The sequence below is a fragment of the Vicugna pacos genome, chromosome 6, assembly GCF_048564905.1.
Source record: "Vicugna pacos chromosome 6, VicPac4, whole genome shotgun sequence".
NCBI lineage: Eukaryota > Metazoa > Chordata > Mammalia > Artiodactyla > Camelidae > Vicugna > Vicugna pacos.
This window is the reverse complement of record NC_132992.1, coordinates 49,074,671-49,102,455: the sequence shown is the minus strand read 5'-3', so window position 1 is coordinate 49,102,455 and position 27,785 is coordinate 49,074,671. Positions and strand designations below refer to the sequence as shown.

Here is a 27,785-nt window from a genome sequence, read left to right as displayed (position 1 = left end):
GGCATAGAGCTGAATACAGGAAAAAGAAAACCTAAGTTAACCAGTTAAAACTGGTCCATCTGCTTTCTTCTAAAATAGTTAGTTAATTCTCATCTGGTGACACTTCCTCATCTGTTCTTTGTTCTTTTGAGTATTCCTTGAGTAATAATATTTATTCAATAGATATTAGTGAACAACTCCCGTGTGTCAGACAGTACTATTCTAAGCACTGGAAATTTAGCTGTGAACAAAACAAAGCTGCTGCTCTCAAGGAGCAGACATTCCAGAGAGGAGATAGAAACTTTTTTAAAAAATAAATTTACAATTTGTACATGGTGCCAAGTGCTAAGAACAAAACAAAAGAGAGGATGAGGTAGTAAGAAAGCCAGTCATGCAGTTATGTGGAGGAAGAAAATTCCAGGCAGTAGTAAGAGCAAGTTTTGAGATAAGTGCTTTGTTTGGTATGTTCACAGGAAAACATATCAGCTGGATTTGCTTAAATATCCCTCAATTTGACCTGAGTTCTTTCTAAGATTTGGCTTTACTAAGCATAAACTTCCTCATGTAAATGTCTATTTTTAAAGAGCAATTTTCCTTGGGTTATATTCTCAAAATTGAGTATGTAGCATAAACCCTAAAATCAAGCATGGTTTTGATCTATATGTAAGAGATAATATTCTACAATTTTCTCTTAAAGGAATAATGATGAATCTACAGGTAAATTATTATAATTATTAGACAAAGTTATTGGATAAAAGAGAAATATATTAACAATGTGACATTTCTGTAGTTAAAAATAACTTTTTAAAGGCCATTTGAAAGAACTAATCATGAACAAGCATGTTCTACTGCAGCATTTTTCCCAAGAAAATAACCATTTGCTGGTACACTACAGTTCAACCATATCACTCCAGTGAAAATACTAATTTCTCGTATTGACCTAGTTGCCACAGCCAACGGTGGGTCCTTCTTTATCCTCGTAGATCTCTATTAATCCTCTATTTCCTTCTTAAAATTCTTTATACCTCCAAGAAGTAAATCTGTTGAGATACCAATCCCCAATCTCCTCTCCTCTTTTATAATCTTCCCTCCCCTTTTCCTCTCAAAGTATTTATTCAGTATCTCTATTACAGCACTCTTGTAAGAGCTGAAATACAAAACCATTATTTGTCCTCCTCCTTCCCTTGGTCACAATGGATGAAGTATCTCTGCTCCTATCAAAACTTCTCCCACCCATCTTCTCAAGAAGTTGCTTCTTAAAATATCTGCATTCTCTCCTTCCTATCAATTTCTCTCAGTGTATTAGATTACTTCATTAGCCTTCAAACAAGTATAAATAGTTCTCATCTTTTATATAATAACATATAATATACATACTGTAATTTAGCTTAACTTAAAAAACAAGCAAAGGGTAATCATGTTAAGGATTTGGATTCTGCTCCAAGTACAATGAAGAAAGACGATGAAGTTGTCTAAGCTTGTATCTCTATTTCTATAACCTTTATTTACTCTTTAAGTTGTATTCTTTATCACTCCTCTGAAATTCCCCCAAGGTCACAATCTCCTGGTTTATAAACCCGATTGGACACATTCTAATTCACCTTTCTGATCTACTCTTCACCGCATCCAACAGCAATGAAGACTTCCTACTTGAAAGGCACTCTTTTCTTGCCTTTTCTGACTTAACCACATTCACCCAGTTTCATCCTGTTTAGCTTCAGAGCTTTAGTGTAAGCAGTCTCCTCTACCCGGAGTTCTCTCCTGTCCCTCTACCCGACACTCATACTTCCACTCAGAGCATTCAACTTAACAGAAGCCTACTCATTAATCTGGGAAAACTTAAACATCGCTTCCTGAAAACTATTCACATATCCCCCAAATTAGTTACGTTCCCCCAATGATGCCCCTACAGCATTCTGTCTTTCTCCCATAGCACACATCACATTTGTGATACTCCTTCAATGTCTATCTTCCCTTCTAGATTATAAATTCCTTGAAAATAAGCAACAGGTCTACCAATACACAGGAATACAGTATACACTGAATTCATTGAATAATAAATATAAAGCATCACAGTCCTTAAACCCCGTAGGGCCCTAAATCGAGGTTATTACTTTCATAACCAAATGGGAAGTTGTATAATAAAGTGCTTGGGCTTTAGAGCTTGACAGAACTGAAGTAAAGATCTGGCCCAGTTACTCATTAGGGGACTCTGAGCAAGTTACTTAACCTCTCTAAGCCTCATCCACAAATACTCACACTTACCTTGCTATGAAGAGTAACTACCCTTTTCCTTTATACTGCTGCTGCTACAATATAAATAATGATTTTCTCCCCGTCTTGAATAATGTTTTTCAAACTTGAGAATGCTTCAAACCAGCTTATTTTTTTAAAAGGAAAAATACAGAATAGAAAAAAATATATCAGAGTTCAATGCACACATTAAGGGCACATTGTTGAAGTACACACAGAATTCAACTAGTTTACTGGGTTGCCATGTTACATGTACATCCTATTATGGGTTGCAGTCAAAGAATCTGAAAAACATTGCTACACTATTCCTACAGATAAATTAATATTATTAGAATATTAAATTCAGTGAGAACAGGGGCTTTGGTTTTTGTTCACTATGTCCCTAGAAACTAAAGCAGTGTCTGGCAATATAATTAAATATTTGTTGAAAAAGTGAATATTTCTGGCCCCAATCTAACTTTTCAAATACCTTAATCCTACAGTATTCCTTATTGTCATTTACAGAGCCCAACAAATTCTCATGCCTGAGCCTAGGCTCATCTCTTCTCTCAGACTAACAAAAGTTTCCTTTTCTCAACTCACCAAACAACTCAATGACTTTACTACTTTCCACTTTATGAGAGGCATAAAGTCCAAAAGTATAAAAGAAAACATGATAAATATTAAAAGTGACTATGCAGTACATGAAAAAACAGTTCTACACCATAAAGTTTTGGTTCAGTTATGACATCATTTGACTAATAATTCAGAATGCCTTCTTAAAAGAGGATGACTTAACCCATACTTAATTAAAAACAGTAAGTATGATCTATTAATTTCTTTTTTTTAAATCTCTCTATAGGCATCGATGCCTACAAAGGTACTCAAAATCATACTATTGGTTATTCTTTTTATAAACAGGGCAATACATTAAAATCTGAAGTCATCACTAAGGACTAAAAGAAGTTTGAGCACAGCAAATCAACTAGCTTTGCAATCCATAAGCACTCTGTGCCTCACCCACAGATGAGCCAATCTGGAGACTCAAAAGCATCAAGAATAAAAAAAGTATCATAACCACTGGTTTCGGCAACCGTTTTCAGAGGCTGAACAGAATGTTCACAGATTGACCTTTTTTAAGTTTCCACATATTAAGCACTTATGTTCCAGAAAAAGGTCTCTCTCTGTATGTATGTGTATATATATATATAGTTTTGTTTTTTTTTTTTTTTACATAATGCTTGTATCATCTTCAGGTCTTTAAAAAAAAGAATCACCATTTGGCTAGAACTACCTTCTTCCTCCTTTGGATATGTTTCAAATAATTTTTAAAATCATATGTTTTACACAGAACTATTTGTTAACACACCACAGAAGGTTCTGTTCTTTCTCTTAAAAAGAAGCCACACACTTTTTATCATTTGATTTATAAAATTATTTTTCTTATTCAACTACAGGTAAGGAAGTAAAAATATTACCAAGTATTCTGACACTAAAAAAGCCTGCTTTTCAATTCTCACTTCAAATATCTCATACCACCTACTAATTAGCAATCTTTGGTCAAACCCTAATTATTCCAGAATTCACATTCTTAAGAATTTGTCGTTAGTAGAATTCCTTTTGTTCACTTTATCCCTACCAAAGGCTGAACAGTGGAAAGTTCCAACTTTTGCAACTTTAGAATGAGGTTATAAAGGGGAGGAGGGGGAACACCTGACAGTAGTTGCTTTTTTCAAACTACTTAACCTCCCACAGCCCAAAACACTTAAGTTCCAAGGTGAGTTTCCTATTTCCCCGTATGAAACTTGCATACATTAAGGACAGTACTATTTATTAACTTAAAGATGTGATTTCAGAGCGAGAAAAACATCGGTGTTGGTCTCTGGCTACAAAAGGTGAACGTTATCCTTTAATGTTCGGTTTTTCTATTTCTATACTATCCTGCCTAAAGCTTTAGGTGATCTTTGGGATGCTGTGCCTAGGGTCCCGAAGTGTGGCTTTAGTGAGAACGCGAAATGCGCCCTACAAGGCGCCTAATAGCTTTATCCACACAATTTGTATCATACTCTCCCCATCCTCTGGCGGCTCCTACTGGGCCCCTTACACTTCAATCGTCCCAGGCACACTGGTTTCCAGCTCTCGGGAGAGCAGGGGCTTTAGTTTAGATTTAGCCCAAATCAATTCTAAACTAAGGGCCCACGTTTCCCAGTACGTCAAAAGGCACCCGTCAGAAAAAACCATGGTCTAAGAAAAGAAACCTCGCACTGCTCCACCCAACAGGTGGGAAGGAGAAGGGAATGGACAGCTGGGCCCCGAGGCCAAGCCAGGCCTCACACAGGGCAGGAGCGGGAGGCCGCAGCCCCCGTGAGGCCTGAAACAAGGCAGGCCCCTTTCTGCCCCGCTATCTCCCCCTCCCGCCAGTTCCAAGGCGCCCGCCCCGGCTGACCTGACGATGGATGCCACTCACTGCCATAAGCTGCAGTCTGGGCCAACCGAGCCGAAGATGGCACTTCCACCGTCTCTGTCTCCACAGACACCGCAGAGCCGCCACCACCACCGCCACGGCCGCCTCGTCGAGAGCACGGCGCGCATGCGTCGGTGTCCCAGGAGGCGAGGGGGTCACGTGGTTGCGCAGCGCGCAGGCCTCGCCCTCCGCGGGATCGGGGGGGCGGGGACCGGTCCCACCCCGACCCCGCCCGGCCCCGCCCCGCCCCGCCCCGCCCCGTCCCGCCGCCAGCGAGGGCGGGGCCGCTGCTCCTACCGGATTTTCCCTCCGCTGTGGGGACTTCCCGAGCAAAAAGAGGGTAATTAGGGTGTCCCTGATCTTAGGCACGGACAGTGCCCTGCCCCTCCAAAAAAAATACTAGGCTTTTGGGGAGTAAACAACAGCCTAGGCTTTACTCCTCTGCCTGAAAATGGATAGAAATTCAGCCTTAAACCCCCGAATCTCAAGATGGTATGGACTCTGGGTACACCCAGGTTTCATGAAGGGGAAATAATAGTGGAGTTAGGGGTTTGAGGAACTGATTATTAAAGGGATATGTAAAATTATTCTCTGGATAAATGAAAGCTGCATTATTTTGACAGTCTTAGCAATACTCTTCAGCTGTACTCCCATCCTCACTTTAAACATATGTATGTATGTTTGTTTGTTTTTTCAAACTTGACCTCTCCTGTTTCTGTTTCAAGGTTCCTGAGTTCACCTACCACTTACCAGGCAATCTCTTGTTCAAGGTTCAGTAGTATCCCAACTAGGCTGCAGTTTCCTCTTCTGGAACATGTCTGCTTCCAGAAATATTTCTCTGCAAGTTGGTGTTTCCTGTCTACGCTCCTGTTAATCATAAACCCCTTCAACAGCACTTTCGTGTCCAAATATCAAAAGCAGTCTTACCTTCCACTTTCATCAAACTGCAGCTAGTTGACAGCTTTCCTTTTCCACTGCCTTTTCTGTTCAAGCTAACTTTTTTTTAATTCTCTGACAGTGCACCCATGCTTTTTACTGGTGTAACCAACAACATTTAGATGTTTACTATGGGGAGGAGCATTTAAGGGACTGATATATTGGGAAGGTAGGCAGAATTTGCAACAAGCACCGTCATTCAGTGGCTCTGTGTGCCACAGCCTTCTCTCCTCTTCTGGCCTTTTCAGCCTACCCTAAAGTGGTCCCAAACTCTTCATCAGTAAGTGAGATTAGCTATGAGATCCCATCCCCTCTAAGAGCCATTTTCTAAAAACCCATCTGCTTCTTCAACTTTATTCACTGTAGATTCATTGATTCTCTCCATCTGGTTTTCTACATCTTACTTTTCAAGCCAGTGGTATTGCTCTCACTGTCCTGCTTAAAAACCTTCACTGGTTTCCCCCAATGCTTTTAAGAAAAATCTAAACATTTTAGCATTGAAAATACAATCCTTCGTAATCACACACCAGCCCTCTTACTGGTTTCTACCTCCCCTTAACTTTACAAAACCCACTGTTCCCTTTTAAGCATCTATGTCCCTTTTATGTGTCTAAATTTTCCAGTCTGCTTTTCCCTCTGTCTGTAGTGCACTCCTCACTGGTGAAAACTTAAGATTTTTTACGTGATTTAGAAATTGTACATTACAATTATAAGCTTTGGGAAGGAAGAAAAAGATTATACCAAATGCTGTAGTTTACAGGGTGGCGAGTTCTAATATACAGTATTTAAAGTCAAGTGTTCTCAGAAACAGAGCAAAAAGATGGGACAGAGGGGAAAGGTGTTTGTTAATGTAATGGATTTCTTCCATTTGCCTGTGTAAATCAACTGTCCACCCTCTCTACCTGCTTCATTCTCCAGAGATGGACCCTCGCTCCCTGGTTTTGATTGGTTCTGGCCAACAGGGTCCTGGAGGAATGGAAAGGAGGAGTGAGGTCAGAAAATTTATTCCCCAGCTCCTTTCATGCTGGCATCACAGGCAGTCTTCTCCATACTTTCTTCTTCCATTGTAACCATTGTTAATCATTGTAAACAGTCCCTTATTAATTACTTCTCACATTACCCTGATGTTGATATGCCATGTATTTCCTTGTGGAATTGTGACTGAGAAAAGAGCAAAAAGCTTCTTATGATACCCAGTGTTAGTCACAACTTCTTTCTGGGCTATTCAGTAAAGGTTCCTGTTTGTTCTCTTCAAGATGTAACATGCAATTAAAAAGTGCATAAAATACCACATGGCTTGTTTAATTTACAGAATATATTTTCTCTAGGGAATGGAATTTGTTCATTTACATTGTAAATGAATCCATCACTAAATAAACTGTAGTGGCTCTTGTCTAAATGTTAGAAACATTTAGACTCCTGTCTTTAGTGTTCTTTTTTACTGGTTAAAGCAAGTGAAGGAAAATTGTGGCTCTAGATTTAAATCCAAACACAATATAGAAAAATCCAAACCTCTCTACTATTATCTCATCTTTGAGATTAATTCAAATGATACCCCCCAATTCAGTCTTCCTGAGAGCTGTTTATCTAGATCCTACATTGCTCCAATTTCTGGATAATTTATTAAAGTCTTAATTTGTGGAATGGTTTTCCAGCTATAGAAATGTCAAAATGAAAGAAAGGAGATTTGCATTTTAATCCCCTCCACCCTTTCCCTATTCCAATCCTTTCTGTTCTCTTGTCACAGGGCTACGAAGCTGTAACTGTCCTTAGATTGAGCAAGTTCAAGGTTTCAGCTAGGAAAAGGAAAGATTTATTTGGGGCTAAATAGTTGAGTTTGAGGCACAGCACTCCCTCACCAAGGCTTAATCACATTGTACAAAGGAATTTCAGGTTCTCCTGTGGCCACTGAAAGAACAAAATGGATGCTGAGACGGCAAAGGGAGTCAGGATGAAGGGTTTATCTCAAGCAGAGATTCCATGATCAAAGGCAGATGGCCAGGGTGTGGATTCCGGTAGTAGGCACCAGCAATTCAAGCCTAAAAGGCTAAAGGGGGTCAGTGGCCCGACTGACAAAGCAGTCCAGTCCACATACACTGGGGCAGAGACCAACCAGGGGTTTGCAGAGCTGAGCACTTCTTTTCTTCCCCTGCATCAACAACACAGTGACTCACCACATACATTCAGATATCTCAGGAGAGAAGATAAGAGGGTAAATCTGAAAAATCAAGTCTAGTGTGTGTGATCCAACAACTGAATGATCCATAAATTAACAGTATCAAAAATGAAACAGGTAACACTACAGATGGATATTTCTGTCAAGCAACCTCACCATTGTTCTGCCTTTTGTCCTTAGGGCATTTTTTATTCCCTTAAACATAAATGACTTATCTTTAATTAGAGGTGCAACAAATATGTATGATGAAACCTGTAGTGGCCACAAAAATGTGCTTCTCAAATCTACAAATACAAGAAGCCTAACTGATCGATGACTGCATCTGCTGTGCTCTGAACTCCATCACCACATTTGTATCATGGCCCGTTCTTCTGGAGCTGCAACCAGCTGATGACAAAACATGGCAGGGATGCCGTCAGGCTCATTCCTGGGAGATAAAAGGAATTCCTCCATTGACTCCCAGCTTCAGTCAGGCTTGCCTTTAACTTTTCTTCTCTTTCTCCTACAGCGGGGGCTAGACCTCCATCACTGTCTGAAAACTCTACTTTATCTGACTACTTACCTTCTCTCACAGGCATTTTCCTGCATAAATCTCTTGCACATCTAAACCCATTACGGGATCTGTTTTTTGGAGGACTCAAATACAAAACCTAATCAACACGAATGTAACATGAAATGCAGCATGTTTTTTCCCAATTGATTTTATTACCTTTCATATGTCAGTGGTTTCTGCAGTGGCCATTTTTTATTTGTTTTAGTCACCCAGTGTACGAAATCCCTTCCTCTGTCTGAGATATCTCCTCTTTCCGAAGTAGACAGCCTAAATTGCACTGTAGAAGCTGCAACTATCATATACTTGCTTTCCTAGTGCACCCCCCAACCCCATCCCTCAGCACACACGTGTGCACACACGCGCGCGCACGCACACACACCCCCAGAAATGTGAAAATAGGTGTGTGACTTGGGTTCTTTCTGCCAAGCCTTCCTAGCCCATTCCTGGAATTGGTAACTCATTTATGAAGACATATAATACCTAGACTCTTCTGGTAACGGTTTGTGCACAGGCAGCAGCTGCCTCTGTTCTCCCAAAGCATCTGCAGCAGCGGTTTAGGGGCAGCATCCAATGTGGGGGTGTGTGGTATCAGAAGTGGTGGCTGTGGTGGCTCTGCTCTGTAATGGCAGCTGGAGTATCTTCCCCACACTGGCTCGGCAGCACGGTTTGGACATTATTACTGGCTTTCTGGCCTCCTACCCTCATAAAGCTCTGTGTAATACCAAACACTTTTTAGAAACCTATCTTCTGTTTAAATTAGACATACATGTATATACATATATATGTATATGTGTGTGTATTTTTTTTCTAGTAACTAAAAGTCATGATTGATACCAAAATGAGTACCAAGAATAGTTGCAGATAACAGTCCTCCAGGGAAACAGAAGGATGTTGGATTGAGGACTGAGGACAGTAAGAATCCAGCTAGAAAAGAGACATCCTTCTGGTATTCATGGAACTTATTGTACACAGTATACATATGGTATAAAATTAACTATAGGCAACGAAGATGACATTAAGGCAAAGCTTTGGGGAGAAGTGTCGGGGTGGGGTGATTATTCATATTAATACCAGGCAGCTTAAAGAGAATGACAAGATCATATTTCTAAATTCTTGGCATAAAGCAGAGACCAAATATCAGGAACTTTCTGTGATGGAACCAAAAGAATTTCTTGTTCTTTGCAGCCATGGGGCTAGATGAGCCAAACATACTCTTCCAAGTATGGACCCACAGTTTGCCAAATTATGATGTCAGTGGAATTCATAGTTTTGTCATGAACTTAAAGCATTGCTCATTTTCAGGTATTAGGTGACAATGTGCCAACTCCAGGAGTTGAATCATAATCAGTACAAACCAAACATGGTAATCCCACTCCTATTTGCCAATGACTGATTTAGGGATAGACACGTGACCCAGTTCTGGTCAACGAGACATAGAAAAATCAGATGTTTCTATGGATGAAGGAGAGAAAAACTAGATCTAGACATCATTTGAGCCCTGAATCAAGCCAGGTTTGAAGTCAGCGAATTTGACTTCTAAGTTTCAAAAAAATGTTTCCTTTTTGCTCATGCCAGTTTTTTTTCTTCCTTTTCTCTTTGTTCTCTTCCCTTCCCTCCCTTCCTTCTCACCTTCCTTCCTTTTATTCTTTTAGTCTTCTTGGCCATAGATTTAATAAATGCAAAGCTGCAATTTAAATTCAGAACTATGCCTTCACAGTCAAGTTCTCTCATGGGGGTCTGCAAGCATTACATTCATCTTTTTTCCCATCACCTGCTTCTCCTCCAGTCTTCTCCATTCCAGTTAATGGCATCAGAATCCATCAGTCTTTCGTGTGAGAAACTTCATTAACTTTGACTCCTTTATACTCCATACTTAAGTAGGTCATCAGTTTGGTCAATCCTGCCATCAGAATACCTTTTGATCTCTTCTTTCAATTCTCACTGCTTCTACTATTCCTTAGAACTTTACTATCTAGAATCTGGCTCTGAGCCCTGAATAGTAAGTGGATCACTGCACACTTTCATATTAAAACTTGCTGTAATGTCACAATCTTGTTCAACACACTGATCAGGCAGACACTGTCAATCCATTAGGCTAGAACTTTTGATGAAATTCATTTGCCACAGGCCAATTGATTTCCTTGCCTACACTTTCTCCCTGCTCCATCCAACTACCCCTCCTCTTCTAGCGGTTAATTTTTAAAATACACCACCTCCATCCTTGAAAACATTGCTCCATAATAAATTTCAAACGTATGTATGTATCACTCAGAATTTTATTGAAGTGCTATTTATTCAGCACCCAGAATAGGCCAAGGCATTCAGTACAGAGGTGAACAAATCATTCAAGACTGGTCATAATATGGTACCGCCATATATCTTTCTGCCTTCATTTTATATAACATTATCTCACATATTCCATGCTCCAGGATTTAAAAAGAAAAACTACTTTGCTAAACTTACAATTCACTTTAACGCCTTCAAATCTGCATTTATCCCATTGTTGCCCAGAGAAGAGTTTAAATATGAATTAAGAGTTTAAGTATTTTTACAGTACACATTATGAGACTGGACAGTACTTAATTGATTTTGCCTTCATTTGATGTACTTAACCTCCCACAATGAAATAAGTAGGATTGACTATCTTAGCACTAAAGATTTCTATAGGTTTTCTGCCCACCTTTCCTCAACATCATTTCTTACTGGGAATAAGTTACCTTTGTATGGAATTTGAGGTTTACAAATACTTTCTTATATATAATCCCACATTAATTTTGTACCTCACACCAAGTGCAGGATATATGTAAGATTTAGCAAGTAATAATAAAACTGGGTTCCAAATCTATGCTTTCTGAATCTAAGTCTTATACTCTCCACCTTTATACTCTCTTGCTTCCCTTTCTTCTTGTCTCCCTTCTAGTCATGTCACTATCTCCCTTAGCACTTTCATGGTCACTACTGTGCCTCTTCTTGCCATGTATTCTTCTCTTCATATTACCTTCATTTTCAGATTCTCTTCAGGTTACTTAATTGTAATTTAAATTTTATTACACAGGCAATACATGTTGCTCATTTCTGAAAAAATAGAAAGTGCAGAATAGTACACTGAAAAAATTAAAATAACTTCTTTACCTGATTACCACAATTAACATATTGGTGTATATAATTCCAGTTCTATTTTCTGTGCGCATTTAGTTAATAAACAGAGATGCTATTTATTTTGTAGTCAAGCTTTCTTTCTTTAACACACTGTGGACATTGTACTGTGATTAAAGGATTAACATTTTTAATGACTCTGTGATATGGATTCCACTGGGTGAATAGACTGTTAAAATTTCTTTTATTTTTTAGTTGCAGTGCTGGTGGGGTTGGACTTTTATCGCTATTACTGCTTGTAAAAAACATTTCTCTATTACAATTTTTTGAGGCCTTCAGCTTCTCTTTAGTTCTTTCAGTCAGTGATCAGTCTCTAATTCTTTTTGATTCCTGGGTTGGTAACAGTTCTTGGTAACCTTTGAAATTTAAAATATACCTTCAATATATCAGTGCAAAATTTAGTAGGCACATTTGCAAAGACACAAGGGCAGTGGTCAAAATTAATGAAACTTGGAACCTGTAACCATTGTCTCACTAATGAATATTGTAAAGATTGAAGCAAAATTTAATGATTTCAGAGTTACAACTGAAGGCAGAGAGTCTAAACCAGAGACTTGTTTATGTTTGGCCTGAGCTAAGAATTTTTTTTACATTTTTAAAGAGTTGTAAAAAACAAAAAGAATAACAATCTGTCTGTGGCTTACAAAGCCAAAAATATCTACTTTCCGGTCCTTTACAGAAAATGTTTGCTAACTTTGGACCTAAATTATAGGAACATAATAAAATATATTTAGAAGAAAAAGAAATTTAAAAGTATGTATGTAATTATGACAATGTATATAAATAGAAAAAGTAACCATGTCTTCATTCTCCTTTCAGATTAACTTCAAACTTTTTTTCCTTATTCCTTCAGAGATTGCAGATTAATACAAAGAATCACAATTTAAAGAGCAGCCCACTAGAGTAGAAAACTGTCCAGTGACACAAGAAGTGAAAAAGAATGTAGGCAGTTCACAACTGTAATAAAGTGATCTTACAGTAAACTGCAACATAGAAGCACAGAAAGTTATAGAACAAAATGGAACCTTAAAAATCATCTAGTCCAACCTTTACATTTTAGAGATGAGAAAACTGAGGCCTAAATCTGGCAAGTGACTTGCCCAAGGTCACAAAGCTAACTTCCTGTAAAGCTAGAACTATAATCCAGGTGTACAGTTAGGTCAATAGGGACAGGGCAATATTGTATCAAGTGTAACAAGTGAAAGTGATATTATAACACATATTTTTCCCATTTTACCATATATGGAAGTTAGAAAAATAGGACACCTCTCACACATCTACAGAAATAAATCCTTTTATTTTATAACATTCCTTTTCTTTTTTAAGATGCATACAGTACTTGTAGCCCAAGAATTCTGAGAAAAGCTATAGTAGACCTGGCACTATGTTTGAGAATTACACAACTGGGCAGCAAAATAACACCTTTATAAATGTCAGGACATATAGAAATAAAATTTAGTTTGCACACAAAAATAGAGAAGTTACATTCAACACGTTTTCTTAAACGTGCACTTAAAATGTTTAAATGTTTTCTAAAACTTTGGTCATCATGCTTTATTATAACTTGTTAAACTTCACAATTATGTAGATGATTAAACCCAAATGATAAGCAAATATATCACATTAACACAGCAGCAAAAGCAAGCTAATACTGCACAATCATATTAGCAGACTGATTTCAGAAATACATGTTTTTCACAAACAGCACACAAAACTTAGTTTGTGATAATATAGTTCAATGACTTCTTCCACTTCATAAAATAAGGCTGAGTAATGAGACATAGCAGAACATGATTACATATTAAAAAGTATATTTTTAATTAAAAATCTAATTGTACATATAGGGCAACAAATTGCAGTTTCTATAGAATAGTGCAAATGAGCAGGACTTTTCTCAAAAATATTAAACTTGGCTTCATTCCATGTGCCTCAGATTTAAGAATATTAGATTATATTATTTTGGAGTTTTGTGTGATGGGTGCAAGTGACAGGGTTGATATAGGTGTATATTCACAGGCTGCAAATAAAAATCCCCATTGACTTAACTTACTGGATGAGAAGTGCAGGCACTGAAAATATAACTTTAAAAAACTTCCATTTGTCATCGTGTAAACAGTTTTGTTCATCATAGAATATTTCATCAAAGATTCATAACTCATTTCAAATTGTCATATCGAGCAATTCCTCTAAATTCTTTTTTATATGTGATGGTTGAGATGCAGCCTGATTTAACAGATTCTGACCCATCTGTGTAAAAAGTGCTTTTGATAATTTTGCTGTGGCTGTTCGTATATTTCCTCCAGCTCCAGGCAGAGAGCCACTGTTTGTCATGTTCCCTAAGAGATGCCATAAAACAACCAACACTTTCTGCTCCGTGGCATGAGGCTTCCTCTGATAAAGTTCTGTAACGATATCTGAAACACAAAAATATGGTAAACAGTGAGGTTTGAAAACAAATTAAATTCAAGTTCTGTCAATTAAAAAGCATATAAAATAAACAGAGCTTCTTCTCTATGCCGTTTGTCTTAAACTGGTAGGCACTTAAAAAAAAGTAAGGTCAGAAACTTTGCTTCCAAAGATTGGGATCCTTCAAGTATTAGAAATCTATATATCATAATGCGTTCAGGCAAAAGTAGTAAAGACAGAAATCAAACCAAAAATTCATCTCAATGTTTTCCAAATGTAGTTAAAACAAGACGTATACATTTTTAACTCATGGACCTTTTATCAAACACTAATTTGAAATAGCAGTTTTCTATATGTACCAATATTTGATTTTAATGTCTTTTTATTTATCCTGCTTATTTCTACTAACAAGAAGATTAAACCCTTACTAGGGGAAAAAAAGGAATATAATTTTTCTGAAAAAAATTTTGGGGTAAAAGTCTTAAAAAGTCCTCTTGTGGATCATTACATAATTTATTTCTACTTCATGGATAATGATACTGAGTCTGGTAACTACTAATATTAAACTGAATGCCCATCAGTTTACCCTTGATTAATAAAATATTTACTTAGAAGTAACAACTAAAAAATATTTACCAGCAAGCTTTTCAGTCATATCCTGTTTTGCTTTTCCATTTAAAAACTGAGCCTTTGTGCAAAATGGCTGCAGAAGTAAGTAATTATCTAAACAAAAAGAATAACACAGAGAGTTGTAAGATCCTATTTATTTTCTATTACACAACACTGAAAAGAAAAATAATTGATGCAAATGTTAAAAAAAGATCTAATCTATGTAGTTAGTCACTTTTTAAAATTCTCTATAAAATTCTCTATAACAGAGTGATATTCTTATAGCAAATGAGAAAGAAAAAGAAAAAAAACTGCCTATCTTCCCAAGGCATCTTATTCCAAATGACAGTACACAGGTTTATCCCCCCCCCAAAAAAAAGAAAGAAAAAGAAAAAGAAAAGAAAAAAGAAAAAGACAAAGAGAAAAAAATGGAAACTTTGTGGGGGGGTAGTTTTTACCTTTACTGATTTTTTTCAAAGTTTTAATTTTATAGTTTCACAGTAAATTGCAAAGATAGCACAGACAGGTTTCATGTACTTCCACCCATAGGTTGTATCTTACATAATTATAGGACATATCAAAACAAGGAACTTGACATTGGTACAATATGTGCATACAGTTCTATGTCATTTTATCACATATGTAGATTTGTGAAACCATCACTATAATCAAGATACAAAACTATTCTATCACCACAAAGATCTCCCTAGTGCTACCTCTTTATAGTCACATCTAGCCACTCCTCCTACATTGCCCCTAAGCCCTAATAAACACTAATATGTTTTCCATCTCAATTTTGTCATCTTGAGAAAGTTATACACGTGGAATCATACAGCATGTGACCTTTTGGGGCTGGCTTTTTTCACTCAGCACAATGATTCTGAGATCCATCCAAATTGTTGCATGTATCAGGGGGAGGGTATAGCTCACTGAGAGAGTGCATGTCTAGCATGCACGAGGTCCTGGGTTCAATCCCTAGTACCTTCATTAAAAAAATAAAATAAGCAAATAAATCCAATTACCCCCCGAGAACAAAACAAACAAAACCCCCAAATTGTTGCATGTATCAATAATTAATTCCTTTTTATTGCTAAGTAGTATTTTATGGTATGGATGTATCAGTTTTTTTCACCACTAACCTACTGAATTATATCTAGGTTGTTTGCAGCTTTTGACTATTATCAAAGCTCCTGTGAACAATCATGTACGGGTTTTTGCATGGATGTAACAACATTTCATTTCTCTGGGATAAATGCCTAGGAATGCAATTGATGGGTAAGTACATGGTTAGTGTTTTTTTGTTTGTTTGTTTGCATCTTTAGTTTTTTAAGAAACAAAACTATTTTCTAGGGTGGCTATGCCATTTTATTTACATTCTCACCAGCAGTGTATGAGATCCAGTTTCTCTGCAACCTTGTTGGCATTTGGTGTTGCCACTATTTTTAATTTTAGTTTTTCTAATACTTGCTATAGACTGAATGATTGCATCCCCTGCCCAAATTCATATGTTGAAATCCAATCCCCAATGTGATGGTGTCTGGGGTGGGGATTTTGGGAGATGATTACGTCATGAAGGTGACGTCTCATGAATGGGATTAGTGCCTTTATAAAAAGAGGCCCCAAAGAGCTCCTGTGCCCCTTTTACCATGTGAGGACACAGTCAGAAGATGGCCATTTATAAACTAGGAAGTGGGCCCTCACCCAACACCAAATCTGCTGGCGCCTTAATTTTAGACTTCCCGGGCTCCAGAGCTGTGAAAAATAAATGTTTGTGGTTTTTAAGCCATCCAAAAAGTGACAGTTTGTTACAACAACCTGAAGAGACTAAGACATTCCTGTAATGATCATGGCCTTAATTTATATTTGCATTTCTCTAATGACTGGTGATGCTGAACATCTTTTCATGTGTTTATTTGCCATCCATATAAATGTTTCTCCATGTGTTTTGCCCATTTTCTAATTAGATTGTTTGCTTTTTTTTAATGTTGCATTTTAAGATTTTTTTATATATTCTAAATGGAAGTTCTTTATCAGCTATGTGGTTTGCAAATATTTCCTCCAAATCTGTAGTTTGTCAGGGAGGATAATTGGGATGATGGCATAGAGGATGACTTCTCCAGTTAGTTACAAGTTAAACTACAGAAACATGGTTATAAGATGGAGACCTCACAGCATCCAGAAGTGCTGAAGCAACCTAAACTTGAGTTGTTTACTAAATTCTACGACAGAGATCCCAGGAAGGGACACTTAAAAAATAGGTTTATTTAGTTACCTGCTTGGATTTATTTTTGTTTTTGTAACACAAAAATAAATATTTTGACCTAAAAAAAAAGTCTTCTGTAGATCGAATGTTTTTAATTTTGATAAAGTCCAATTTATGGACTTTTTAATGGATCATGCCTTTAGTGTCATGCTAACAACTCTTCACTAAAGCCTAGGTCCTAAGGATTTTCTCCTATGTTCCAAAAGTTTTACAGTTAAATTTTATATTCAATTTATGACCCATTTTGAGTTAATTTTGTTTCAGATGTGAGGGTGAGGCAGAAAAGAATAACTGAAAAGTCTAAAATAAGGAAAGAGAAAGTCAATTTAATGGGATAGTATTTAATCACTAAAAATAATTAAAATTACTACTGAGAAAATTATAAAAAAATCTACCATAACATTAAAAACCAAAAACTGATTAGGTTTCAGCATTATAAAAAAAAAAAAGTCTAAAAAAAAACCTAAAGAAGAGAAAAAGATAAACAAAACAAAAATGTGTACGATCAGAAAATATACAAAAGTAAAGCCAAAATAACTTGAGTTCCAAAGTAGGATTTCTTACCTACATGCTGACTCAGTGCCTGAACAACATTTGTGGCAGCAGCATAGATGCCTGGATTCTTGGAATTCAGATTGTTATCTACTATTGCTGGAATTAGCATGTTGATTATAGGAGATAAGTTGTCTCTAAGCAAAGGAATCATTTTGTGCATTGTTTCTAGAGCCACCAGGTTTACTTTACTATTGGAATCATGAAGTCGAGATTTAAAAGCATCAAATATCTGAAAGTAAATTGGTAAATTATTTAAAGTAAAATAATGTTTATACCTATTATATTTAAATTCCTTATGACATTTCATAGTATTTTACTAAAGGAGAAGTATACTGTTTAAAAACATAAACACATCTTATTTAACCTGAACTTAGGTAATAGGAATTTTATAAAAATTTGGATGCTAGATCTAAGTGTTAGATCTTCTTCTAGCAAAACATGAAGGCTTCAAAAATCACCTAAAAAGACATCCTAATAAATTAAGGTTGAGAAATTTGGTTCAGTACACAGATATAATTACTGTAAATGTGATCAAAATGTTACTTTCTAAAAGGTGTGGGTTAGTTTAGCTAACTTTAAGAACACAAAAATCACCTAAAAAGACATCCTAATAAATTAAGGTTGAGAAATTTGGTTCAGTACACAGATATAATTACTGTAAATGTGATCAAAATGTTACTTTCTAAAAGGTGTGGGTTAGTTTAGCTAACTTTAAGAACTTAAGAAAAGTTTCTATCTTTATCTCTATTTGTAACAGAAGTAGACATGTAAGTTTTACTGTAGAGATCTGACCTAGTTTCAGTTTAGGCTTCTTATGAGAATTTTAGATGTAATTTCCAAGTTGAATTTTTATTATTACCTCTTAATCTGAATATTTAAACAACTATTCCTTGCGCTTCAAATTCTTAGCTTTCATAAATTCAAAATATAATACAGTGAATGCTAAGTAATTCTGTAGCCATGTCAGTGAGGGAAGAGCTATTCTGTGGGATTGAGACTATTAACTAATAATTCCTGATACATATAATAAATTACTCAACAGATATCAGAAAATGTAACTTGCTGATTTCCATGATATGCTAATGTGTTACTTTTACACGACCACTGGAATTAATCATAGTTATGGTACGTTTGCCAAGTTTAATAAACATAGTGCAAATTTAAAATGGAATTTAATTACCAAATTACTAATGGAATTAATTGAACTAAACTCTGATGAAGCATAAGTAATCAGACGAGACTGGGCACGTGCAGGATGGTATGGCTGTCGACAGAAGCATAAATAATCTGTGCTCTGGTACCACTAACATTACTGTCTCATTTTCCATTGCTTGTTGTCTTCCTAAAGGTAGGTATATAAATTAGTATATACAGATTTCTAACCTACATATGAAAAATTTTATTATCTATTCCTAGGTAATAATAGCAAGTCTCTTAAATGCCCTGGTTTTTAAAATATGTATTAATTCACACAACATCTATTTACTCAATGCCAGGTTCTGAGAGCTCTGAGAACACAGTTACCATCTAGTGGGAAGAGTCAAACAAATAAGCAGCTATTTTCTTACTTACTTGTCTCCCCAGTTACTCTGAATTGTTTTGGAGTGCTTTTAACAGAGCAAAAGTTAGGCAATCCATTCTTTTCACTAGGTTTATTTCAACACTTTAAAATAATACATATAAAGTATTAAGATATAGGGCCATTTTTTGTCCTAATGAACTTTATTAATCACAGATTAAAAATGAAAATTAATTTCGACAGGTCCTTACCTTCACAATGTTTCCAACAACAAGCTCTTGATTGTTTTCAGTATCTGATAAAAGCTGCTTAATCCCATTAATCCGATCACGAAAGTCTTTTGCATTTAATAAACTTGTTATGACTTTAATATACTCGGCACTTTCTAAGGAATTGCGGGGAACTGATTTTCTGGAGACTTCACGAATTTCAGCTACCTCTCTAAAGTGAAAAAAGGGTAAAACACAAACACAAGTAATTTTCATTATGCATTCATTTTTGAAAAATTCACAGAATGACTTACCCCATAGCCACAATACCTGTGTTGGGGGTCCCTAAGATCTCCCCTGGGTATGGTGATTTGCTAAGAGGACTCATAAGATTCAGCATGTAGTTTTACTCATGGTTAAGATTTATTATAGCAGAAGGATACAAAGCAAAATCAGCAAAGGGAGAGGCATATGGGTCAAAGTCCACAGGAAAGCAGATGCAAGCTTCCAAGGGTCCTTTTCCAGTGGAGTCACGCAGCATAAACATAATTCCTCCATCAACAAACTGCAACGCATGTAAAACGCTGTCTGCCAATGAAGCTTATGAGAGGCTCAGTGCCAAGGATTTTTATGGGGAGTTGGTCATAACTGGTCCTCTGCCTTGGACATACCAAATTCCAGACTCTCAGAAGGAAAGTAAGTCTTCAGTATTAACCGTACTATTTGCCCATAAAATACAGGCAGAGTAAAATACCCTTATCAGTTAAAGAATGGTGGGAATCCTCCTGAAATCCTAGTTTCCAGATGCCAGCCAAGGGCTAACATTGCAAGTTGGCCTTTCCCAGGGTAGCAGTATCAGGCCTGATATGTTAACTCTTTTCTGCAAAATATCCATGTGTACATGCATAGGAAAATTAGAATCTTGAGATCAGTAGGATTTACTATTTCAATGACTTAGAAGCACAGTGTTTTCCACTGCTATAAAGGAGTGACTCAATGTGATAGATGATGATCCCTTTGAAACTAAAGAGTCATACAAATTGATAGGTCTTAAAGACAGTGGTAACAATTCCCAAGTACCACCATTTCTCTGACTAGATAGTATTAAAATCAGTGCTAAATTTGTCTTAAGAGCAGTGATTATGACTCAGAATTATCCTGAAAGTGGACACAGGATGATTATTTAAAGAGCAGATACTAAATGAATTTATCCATTACTTTTAATTTGTTTAAATAAATTAATCTGAGTTAATATTTAAAATGATTAATTTGATACAATGAGAAACACAAATAATTAAATTTATATTTACACTAAGGACTAAATGATACATAAAAGGTGAATAAATGAAAGGAGTAAAACAGAAAAACGCCTCAAGAAGCCACTGAATTACTGAAACCTCTCTATAAAGACGGCTTTTTTATTGTTCAAAACAGGATGGATTTGATAGTAAGATAACACATAATATAGTTTTGGGGGAAAAGATAGAGTAACAGTCAAAAGGGGAAACTCATTAGGTACATTAACAATCATAAAATTTATAAAAAAGAGAAGACATTAAAAATGATCATAGATGGAAAAATCCTCCACAAAATATTAGCAAACTGAATTCAACAACACATTAAAAGAATCACAGACAATGACCCAAGTAGGATTCATCCTGGGGATACAAGGATGGTTCCACATCCACAAGTCAATCAATGCGATACATCACTTTACAAAAATGAATGATAAAAATCATATAATCAAATCAACAGCTGCAGAAAAAGCATTTGACAAAATTCAACTTCCATTCATGATTAAAAACTCTCCACAATGTGCGTATAGTGGAAACATATATCAACATAATAAAGGCTGTATAAGACAAGCCCACACCAACATCATATTCAACAGTGAAAAGCCAAAAGCTTTGCTTCTAATCTCAGGAACAAGACAAGGGTGCCTACTCTTGCCATTCTTACTCAACACAGTACTGGAAGTCCTAGCCAGAGCAATTAGGCAAGAAAAAAATTAAATAAAAGACACCTAAATTGGAAAGGAAGAAGTAAAACTGTCTCTATTTGCAGATGTTATAATATTTTAAAGACATATCATATGTTTCTATCTGTACGAAATGTCCAGAACATGCAGAACGACAGAAACAGAAAGCAGACTGCACAGGGCTGGGGATGAGACAATTGTGGGGAAATGACACTGACTACTAATGAGTGTGGAATTTTCTTTTGAGGTGATGAAAATGTTAAAATGTTCTAAAATTAACTGTGATGATAGTTGCACAACTCAGTAAATATACAAAAAACATAAAATTTAATGCCTTAAATAGGTGAATTATATTTTATGTGAATTACATCTCCATAACACTTTTATTTTAAAAAAGATACACCACCCAAACACTATTACAATAAAATGGCTAATATGAGACAAAGCAGACTTCAGGAAAAGGAGTATTATAAGAGATAAAGTGAGAGAGACTTCATAAAGATAAAAGGTCAATTCATCAACAATTAATGAATACATGCATCTATATGCATTTAACATGAACATGCACAAAATACATGAAGTAAAAAGTGATAGAACTGAAAGTACAAATAAACAGATCCACTATAGTTCGAGATATCAATATTCCTGTCTTGGCAGTTGACAGAACAAGTAGAGAGACAATAAGGATATGGAAGACTTGAACAAGACAACAAATTAACTTAACCTAACTGACATTTTATAGAACACTAAGCCCAACAGGAGTAGAATAAACATTCTTTTAAGTACGTATAAAAATATTCACTAACAGAATGCATGCTGAACCATAAAACAATAAATTATAAAAGAACTGAAATCATATGGAGCATAATCAATGATACAATAGAACTAGAATATGTATTTATTTATTAATGGAGGTACTGAGGATTGAACCCAGGACCTCGTGCATGCTAGGCATGCCCTGTACCACTGAGCTATATCCTCTCCACCTACGACAACAGGACTAAATTCAAAATCATGAACAAAAAGATATTTGGAAGACCTCCAAATATTTGGAAATTAAACACACTTCTAAATAGTCCCTGTATTAAAGAAGAAACCCCGAAGGGTAATACCCAACATTATTCTATTCATTACCAAAATCAAAGATGTTCTAAGACAGGAAAATTACAGACCTCATGAAAACAGACACAAAAACACCCAACAAATTGTAGCAAATCAACTCTAGTGATATATTAAAAATATAACATCATGATCAAGTGAGAGTAATCCAAAGAATACAAGTTATTGTTTTTAACATTTGGAAATCAATGACTGTAATTCATCATATTAACAGAATAATGTTAAAACATATGATTATGTTAACTGACACTGAGAAAGCATTTGACAAAATTCAACACTCATTCATGATAAAAATTCAAACTAATTGCTTTATTAAATTTAATTACCTCAGATTTTCTAAGTCCTTACCAACTTTCAAAACTCCATTAAATTTCAACAAATACCCTGGGATAGTTCATGAAAACATTCAAATGAGACTACCATCACTAGGGAGTAATTTATCTAATGACGTGGAGTATGAAATGATTCTACCTTTCAGATGAATTGAAAGCATCTCTAGATACAGATGATGACCTAGTATTTCCAACACTGCCAGTATGAGACCGTCTTCCTTTTGCTGATGGCGTATCTAGTGGTATCTCTCCCAAGCCCTGTAAGTAAATATAAAGAAAGGCAGTGTAATAAAAGCCTTAAAACTAGTAAGGTAAATAACTTGTACAATGTAATTCTCATAGCAGTCATTGCTGATCTCTTTTATGATTGAAAACATTTTAATAGTATGCTATACTTATGCTTTAAAGGGTATCAGATACATAAATATCTTGTAATTAGTAGTAAATTAACAAAATACGTGACCAACTAATAGGAAAATATTTTCTTGGCAAAAGTGTTTAAAATTCAAAAAATTAATATCTATATTTTATAACTGCTCTTCTTAAAGCTTAAAATCTATAAAGAAAATATAAATCTATGCCAAAAATATGAATATATTACATGAACAATGAATTCCTATGCAATACCAGGATGAGAAAAAACATTTCAGTAAGAACTATTTAAAATCTATTTTTCCTGATACTTGTACTTGAAATGATTCACAGATATAATCTGCCTCATTTTAGTGAGATGATTTTTTTGCATGGCTATTTTGATAAATTCTATATGAATTAAGCTGAAATTTTTAGGATCAACAGGTGGAAAAATGCTCTAAAATGTATATATCACAATATATCTTTGATTATCCCTTCATAAATGAATCTTTTGCCCAAGGTAACCACAGAAGAATAACATAAATTGTCCCAGAAAATTTATACACGATTAACGTAAGCACATTTTTGCAAAATACAATACATAAATAGGTTACTTTTTTATAAGACACTTTTCACATTTCATTTCACTTGGTATTCCCTCAGTCATTCATTTCACGGACACTTCTGAATCCCCACTATCTACCAGGATAAATAAGACATGGGGCTTCCCCTCAAGGATCTCCTTATCAACGCTCCAGTGTGGTAGGACCTCTAATAGTGGAACATACAAGGGAAATAAAGCAGGAACCAAGTGTGGTAAACATCGCTATCTTTACTTTACAAAAAATAAAAATTCTGTTTGAAGAAATGAAGTGATGTGCCTAAAATTAATACAGTTGCTAATTCTCAGAGTTGTGACTCAAACTCAAGTCTTATAATTGCAATAAACTATATTACATTCTACCAAATATCAAGCTTCTGTTTAATACACATTTACTGACACTATATATGTCTACTTAGTACTGCAGTTGTTGAAACACTACTGTAGATATATTCTGAATGGTTAATAGAGAAATAATCAAAGAAGTAATTATTTCTATCCTTTACCTTTCTGAGCAAATGAACTTTGCTTTGAAAGTTATTCACAAAATAAACTTCTACATACCTTTTGCCGTAAGCTTTTAACAGATTCCTTAATATATGGCAGATCTTTAGATGGGACATACTTTTCAAGCATTTTATCAAAGTTAGGATGACACATCATGAGGAAAAGCATCTTTCGACCATAATACCTATGGGTATTTGAGATATATGTAAATAATTTTACAAATCTTAACAAGCTCAGTTTCTGTCCTTCGATCCAATTTTTTTTTCCAATAGAAGAAATTTATCAACATCAAGAACACTATCTCTCTTTTAAATAAGCCAATGAAATGTAGTTACACTAACTGAACTATAGAGTACAGCATTCTCCTGCCACCCACCTTTGAAAAACAACATAGCTTCAAACCTTTTAGCTATATGTCAGATGGAGAGCCAAAAGCTTTGCCTCTGTTTCTCAGGCACCTGAGGGTCCATGTCAAGGCAGGCACTGGCAGAATTGTGAACGAGAGGTGTATCTTTGCCCTGGGCTCTTTGCCCAGCGACCTTTTGCTGCTCACCTACTGGCCAGATGTTCTGCCTCAGTCAACCTTCCCTAGGGTCTGTATTTTTGATCCTCCGTCTCTTCTTTTTCCTGCCAAAACTTACCTGGGTTTCAGTTCTTCAAAAACCTATTCTTTTCTACCTACAATACACACAAAGTTAGTTGGTAAATTATGGCTGATATATTAATAAATGTCTGATGTTCTCCAAACAAGGTTTTTTTAGCTATATGAATTTTAAAATAATTCTTTTAGAATAATACCTTAAGCCAAGATATTCTAACGGTAAACCTCAGGTATAGTGGAAGTGCATACTGGAGATATTTTTAGATAGGGAGGTCTTTTGGTACCTTATAATAATACTATGTTATTATTCCTTAAGGAAGCTTGGCCCTAAAATAATTACAGTTATACTTTTGTCTACAAGTTGGAATATATGAGACTAGAAGAACCAGAGAAGGCAAGGAATTTTTACGGGGGATGTATAGGATGATCTCAGGATCATCTGTATCAACCAGACTCCTTCATATGTAATGAAACTACAGAAAGGGAGGTAATATCGGAGAATAAAAATTACTTTTCTTGCCCCACAACTAGAATAAGGTCGACACACAGGTAAGTAACTCCTAATCAGTTATAGTTTCCAAGATGACTCTAACTTTTATCCCAGAATGTTAAGAACTGTAGGTGAACCACAGGCCCTACTGATATGGGAATGAATAAAACAAACAAGTAAACAAGCAAAAGGGACATGAAATATGAGAAATACTAAAACTGGAAAGTTATAACCATTCTGTAATTTTAAAACTTCAAATGAGAATCTAAGAAATGACAAAATAAATTAAAAGAATTACTATGCCATTAAGGAAAGGTTAAGATGTACACAAAACAACTTATAAATCTTACTTTGTTCTGAACTAGTCTATTATGATCCAACCCTCCTAAATTGTTTTGAACTTTACTGTGATATGCAGAACTTCTAAAATGGTTCCCCCAAATCATGTCCTGCTCCAATTCCTACAATTTTTGAGTATGATGAGATGTAACTTCCAGGATTATGCTACGTTATATGGGTACAGTTGATTCTAAGATAGGGAGATTTTCTGTGTGGACCTAACCTAATCACACGAGCCCTTAAATGTAGAAAGCTTTCTGGGTCTATTAGAAGAAAAAGAAGTTAAAGAGATTCTAAGAATGAGGGAGATTCGACATGCTTGCTGGCTTGAAGATGGAAGGGGCTGCATGAGAAGGAATTCAGGTGACCCTGATGGAGCTGAGAGAGGAGCCTGGCTTATAGTCAGCAAGGAAACAGGGTCCTCAGTCCTATAATCACAAGAAACAGAATTTGGCCCACAACCTGAATGAGTTTGTAAGCAGATTCTTCTATACAGCGTTTAGATAAGAGGCCAGCAATGTTATTATCTTGATTTCAGACTTGTGAGACCCTAGGCAGAGAGCCCAATTGAGTATGCCAATCTTCTAACCTGAAGAATGGTAAGCTAAAAAAAAAAAATCTGTGTTGCCTTGTATCACTATGTTTCTGGTAGTTTGTTATATAGCGATGGCTAATGAATATATTTACTTTCTATGTTAGCTTTTGGTATAATGACTTCCACAAGATTAACTCCAGTCACCTAAAGTAATGGACATCTTTGCCTCAAAATGTTAAAAATTTGATATCCTTCTTTACTTTAGTCTCCATGAACCCAGGATCCTAACTTCCCCCCCTTTTAATCTATCTTCATATATAACTGCCATAATTTTTAGATTTGGTATGGGACATTATAAATTACCTAGTCCAACTTTACCAATTTTATAGATGAGGACACAGAAGCTAACAGGTTAATTAACTTGTTAAGGGCAGACAGTGATTAGAGATTGCAACTGAACCTGGGCTTCTGACTACATCCAAAACTTCCATCAGCAGTATAGCTATGGTACTGTCCACATATTAATTTTTTGTTATCTTTCTCTGACTGTTCTTAACCTTTATAAAAGTGTTCTTCAAGTACAGATAATAATCAGAAATTCATGGAATTTTCTAAGTGCACATATCTCATGTTATCCATTTTGCTTCCTGTATTTTTCATGTACAACTATTTCCTTGACTTGACCTGACTGCTTGGAAAATATGTCATTTTCCTCTAAATGCATTACCTTACATTTGCCCACAATGAAGTTCTTCTGCCACTTTTCTGCCCACTCATACAGTCTTGTGCCGTTTTCATGCAGATCATCCCTGTGACATGGCATCTCACTACCCAGAAGTATGTAGTGTCATCTGTAAATTTGGAGAATTCACTGTGCACTCCCCCTCAAGATCATTCACAAATTGGTTAACTAAGACCATCCCCCAGACCAATCCCTGAGGATCCCACTTTTCCATTTAGAAAAATGTTCATTCTTCTTTAATCTTTGTTTCTACATTTAAGCCCTTGAGTAAGAGATTCAGCAAATATTATTAGCAACTATTCACCTAGTTTCTGGTGAGCTGTCCTGAGCAAATTTAGCAGCAGCTGGTAATATCCGGTCAGCCATATCCTTTGTTCCAGATAAAATACGCTCTGGTTCCATAAATTCTACTACATCTGATAAGTGCTGGGCTGCACATCTTCTCACTGCAATGTGTAAATGGCTACAGGGAAACATGGTCAATTAAAATTGAGTTGATGTATAAATTATTTGCCAAAAATGTATCTTTAAAGTTAAATGATTACTCCTAAGCCTCAGGAATCATCCTTGTAGGCTAAAATGACAAGTTATTTGCATTAGCTATCCCTCCCCAGGAAGGTAAAAGCAAAACAAAAATCATAATCACTGGCATTTATTTAGTTCCAGATCTATGAATGTAAGTAACATTATTAGAATAAGAATATTACTATCCTTTGTATGCTTAGCACCTCATATGACATTTATTACATAGGAATTATTTAATACTTTTTTTGGACTGAAATAACATTGAAATATGCTTGTTTTTTCCTACACCCCAGATTTCACGCAATTGCAACGTTAGTTTAAGGACATGCCCAGATTATTTTGAGCATTACCTTTGTCCTCCGTTGATAAGAGAAACAACTGCACGTGCAGGAGTTACGTTAGTGATCATAGCTCTCAATGCTTTGTCAACATCTTCTCTTATAAATGTGTTTGATTCTCCTGCCTTATGCAACAAAACTTTTACTGTATTATCTAGTTCTTGATCCATGCTCTTTTTCAGGTAAGTGAAAAGATCACTTAAACAGACCACAGCAGCACGAGAAACTCCAGAGCGTAAATTTTTCACCTAAAAAAAATTTCCAAAA

The 27,785-nt window shown here is 35.9% G+C and overlaps 2 protein-coding genes across 7 annotated transcripts in view; both read right to left on the bottom strand.

The window, feature by feature from the left end:
• The window catches only part of PRPF39 (pre-mRNA processing factor 39), a 31,612-nt gene extending 26,806 nt beyond the window's left edge, over window positions 1-4,806 (bottom strand). Inside the window, exon 1 of one of the 3 annotated variants that reach the window (XM_072962979.1) lies at window positions 4,679-4,806. The gene's annotated coding sequence lies outside the window, so the exon portion shown is untranslated. Of the gene's footprint in view, window positions 1-4,657 lie in introns of all 3 variants that reach the window. The other 2 variants (XM_006199813.3, XM_006199814.4) reach the window with 2 other exon arrangements.
• Window positions 4,807-12,774: 7,968 nt separating this feature from the next.
• TOGARAM1 (TOG array regulator of axonemal microtubules 1) overlaps window positions 12,775-27,785 on the bottom strand; it is a 60,843-nt gene continuing 45,832 nt past the window's right edge. For 2 of the 4 annotated variants that reach the window (XM_031678994.2, XM_015235598.3), the window contains 8 exons: window positions 27,531-27,766; window positions 26,960-27,118; window positions 24,006-24,132; window positions 22,626-22,744; window positions 19,100-19,289; window positions 17,339-17,558; window positions 14,539-14,625; window positions 12,775-13,910 (listed from right to left, as the gene is read on the bottom strand). In XM_031678994.2, the coding sequence (XP_031534854.1) occupies window positions 13,657-13,910; window positions 14,539-14,625; window positions 17,339-17,558; window positions 19,100-19,289; window positions 22,626-22,744; window positions 24,006-24,132; window positions 26,960-27,118; window positions 27,531-27,766 (1,392 nt within the window). In that variant the 3' untranslated portion in view covers window positions 12,775-13,656. The other 2 variants (XR_012073566.1, XM_031678996.2) reach the window with 2 other exon arrangements.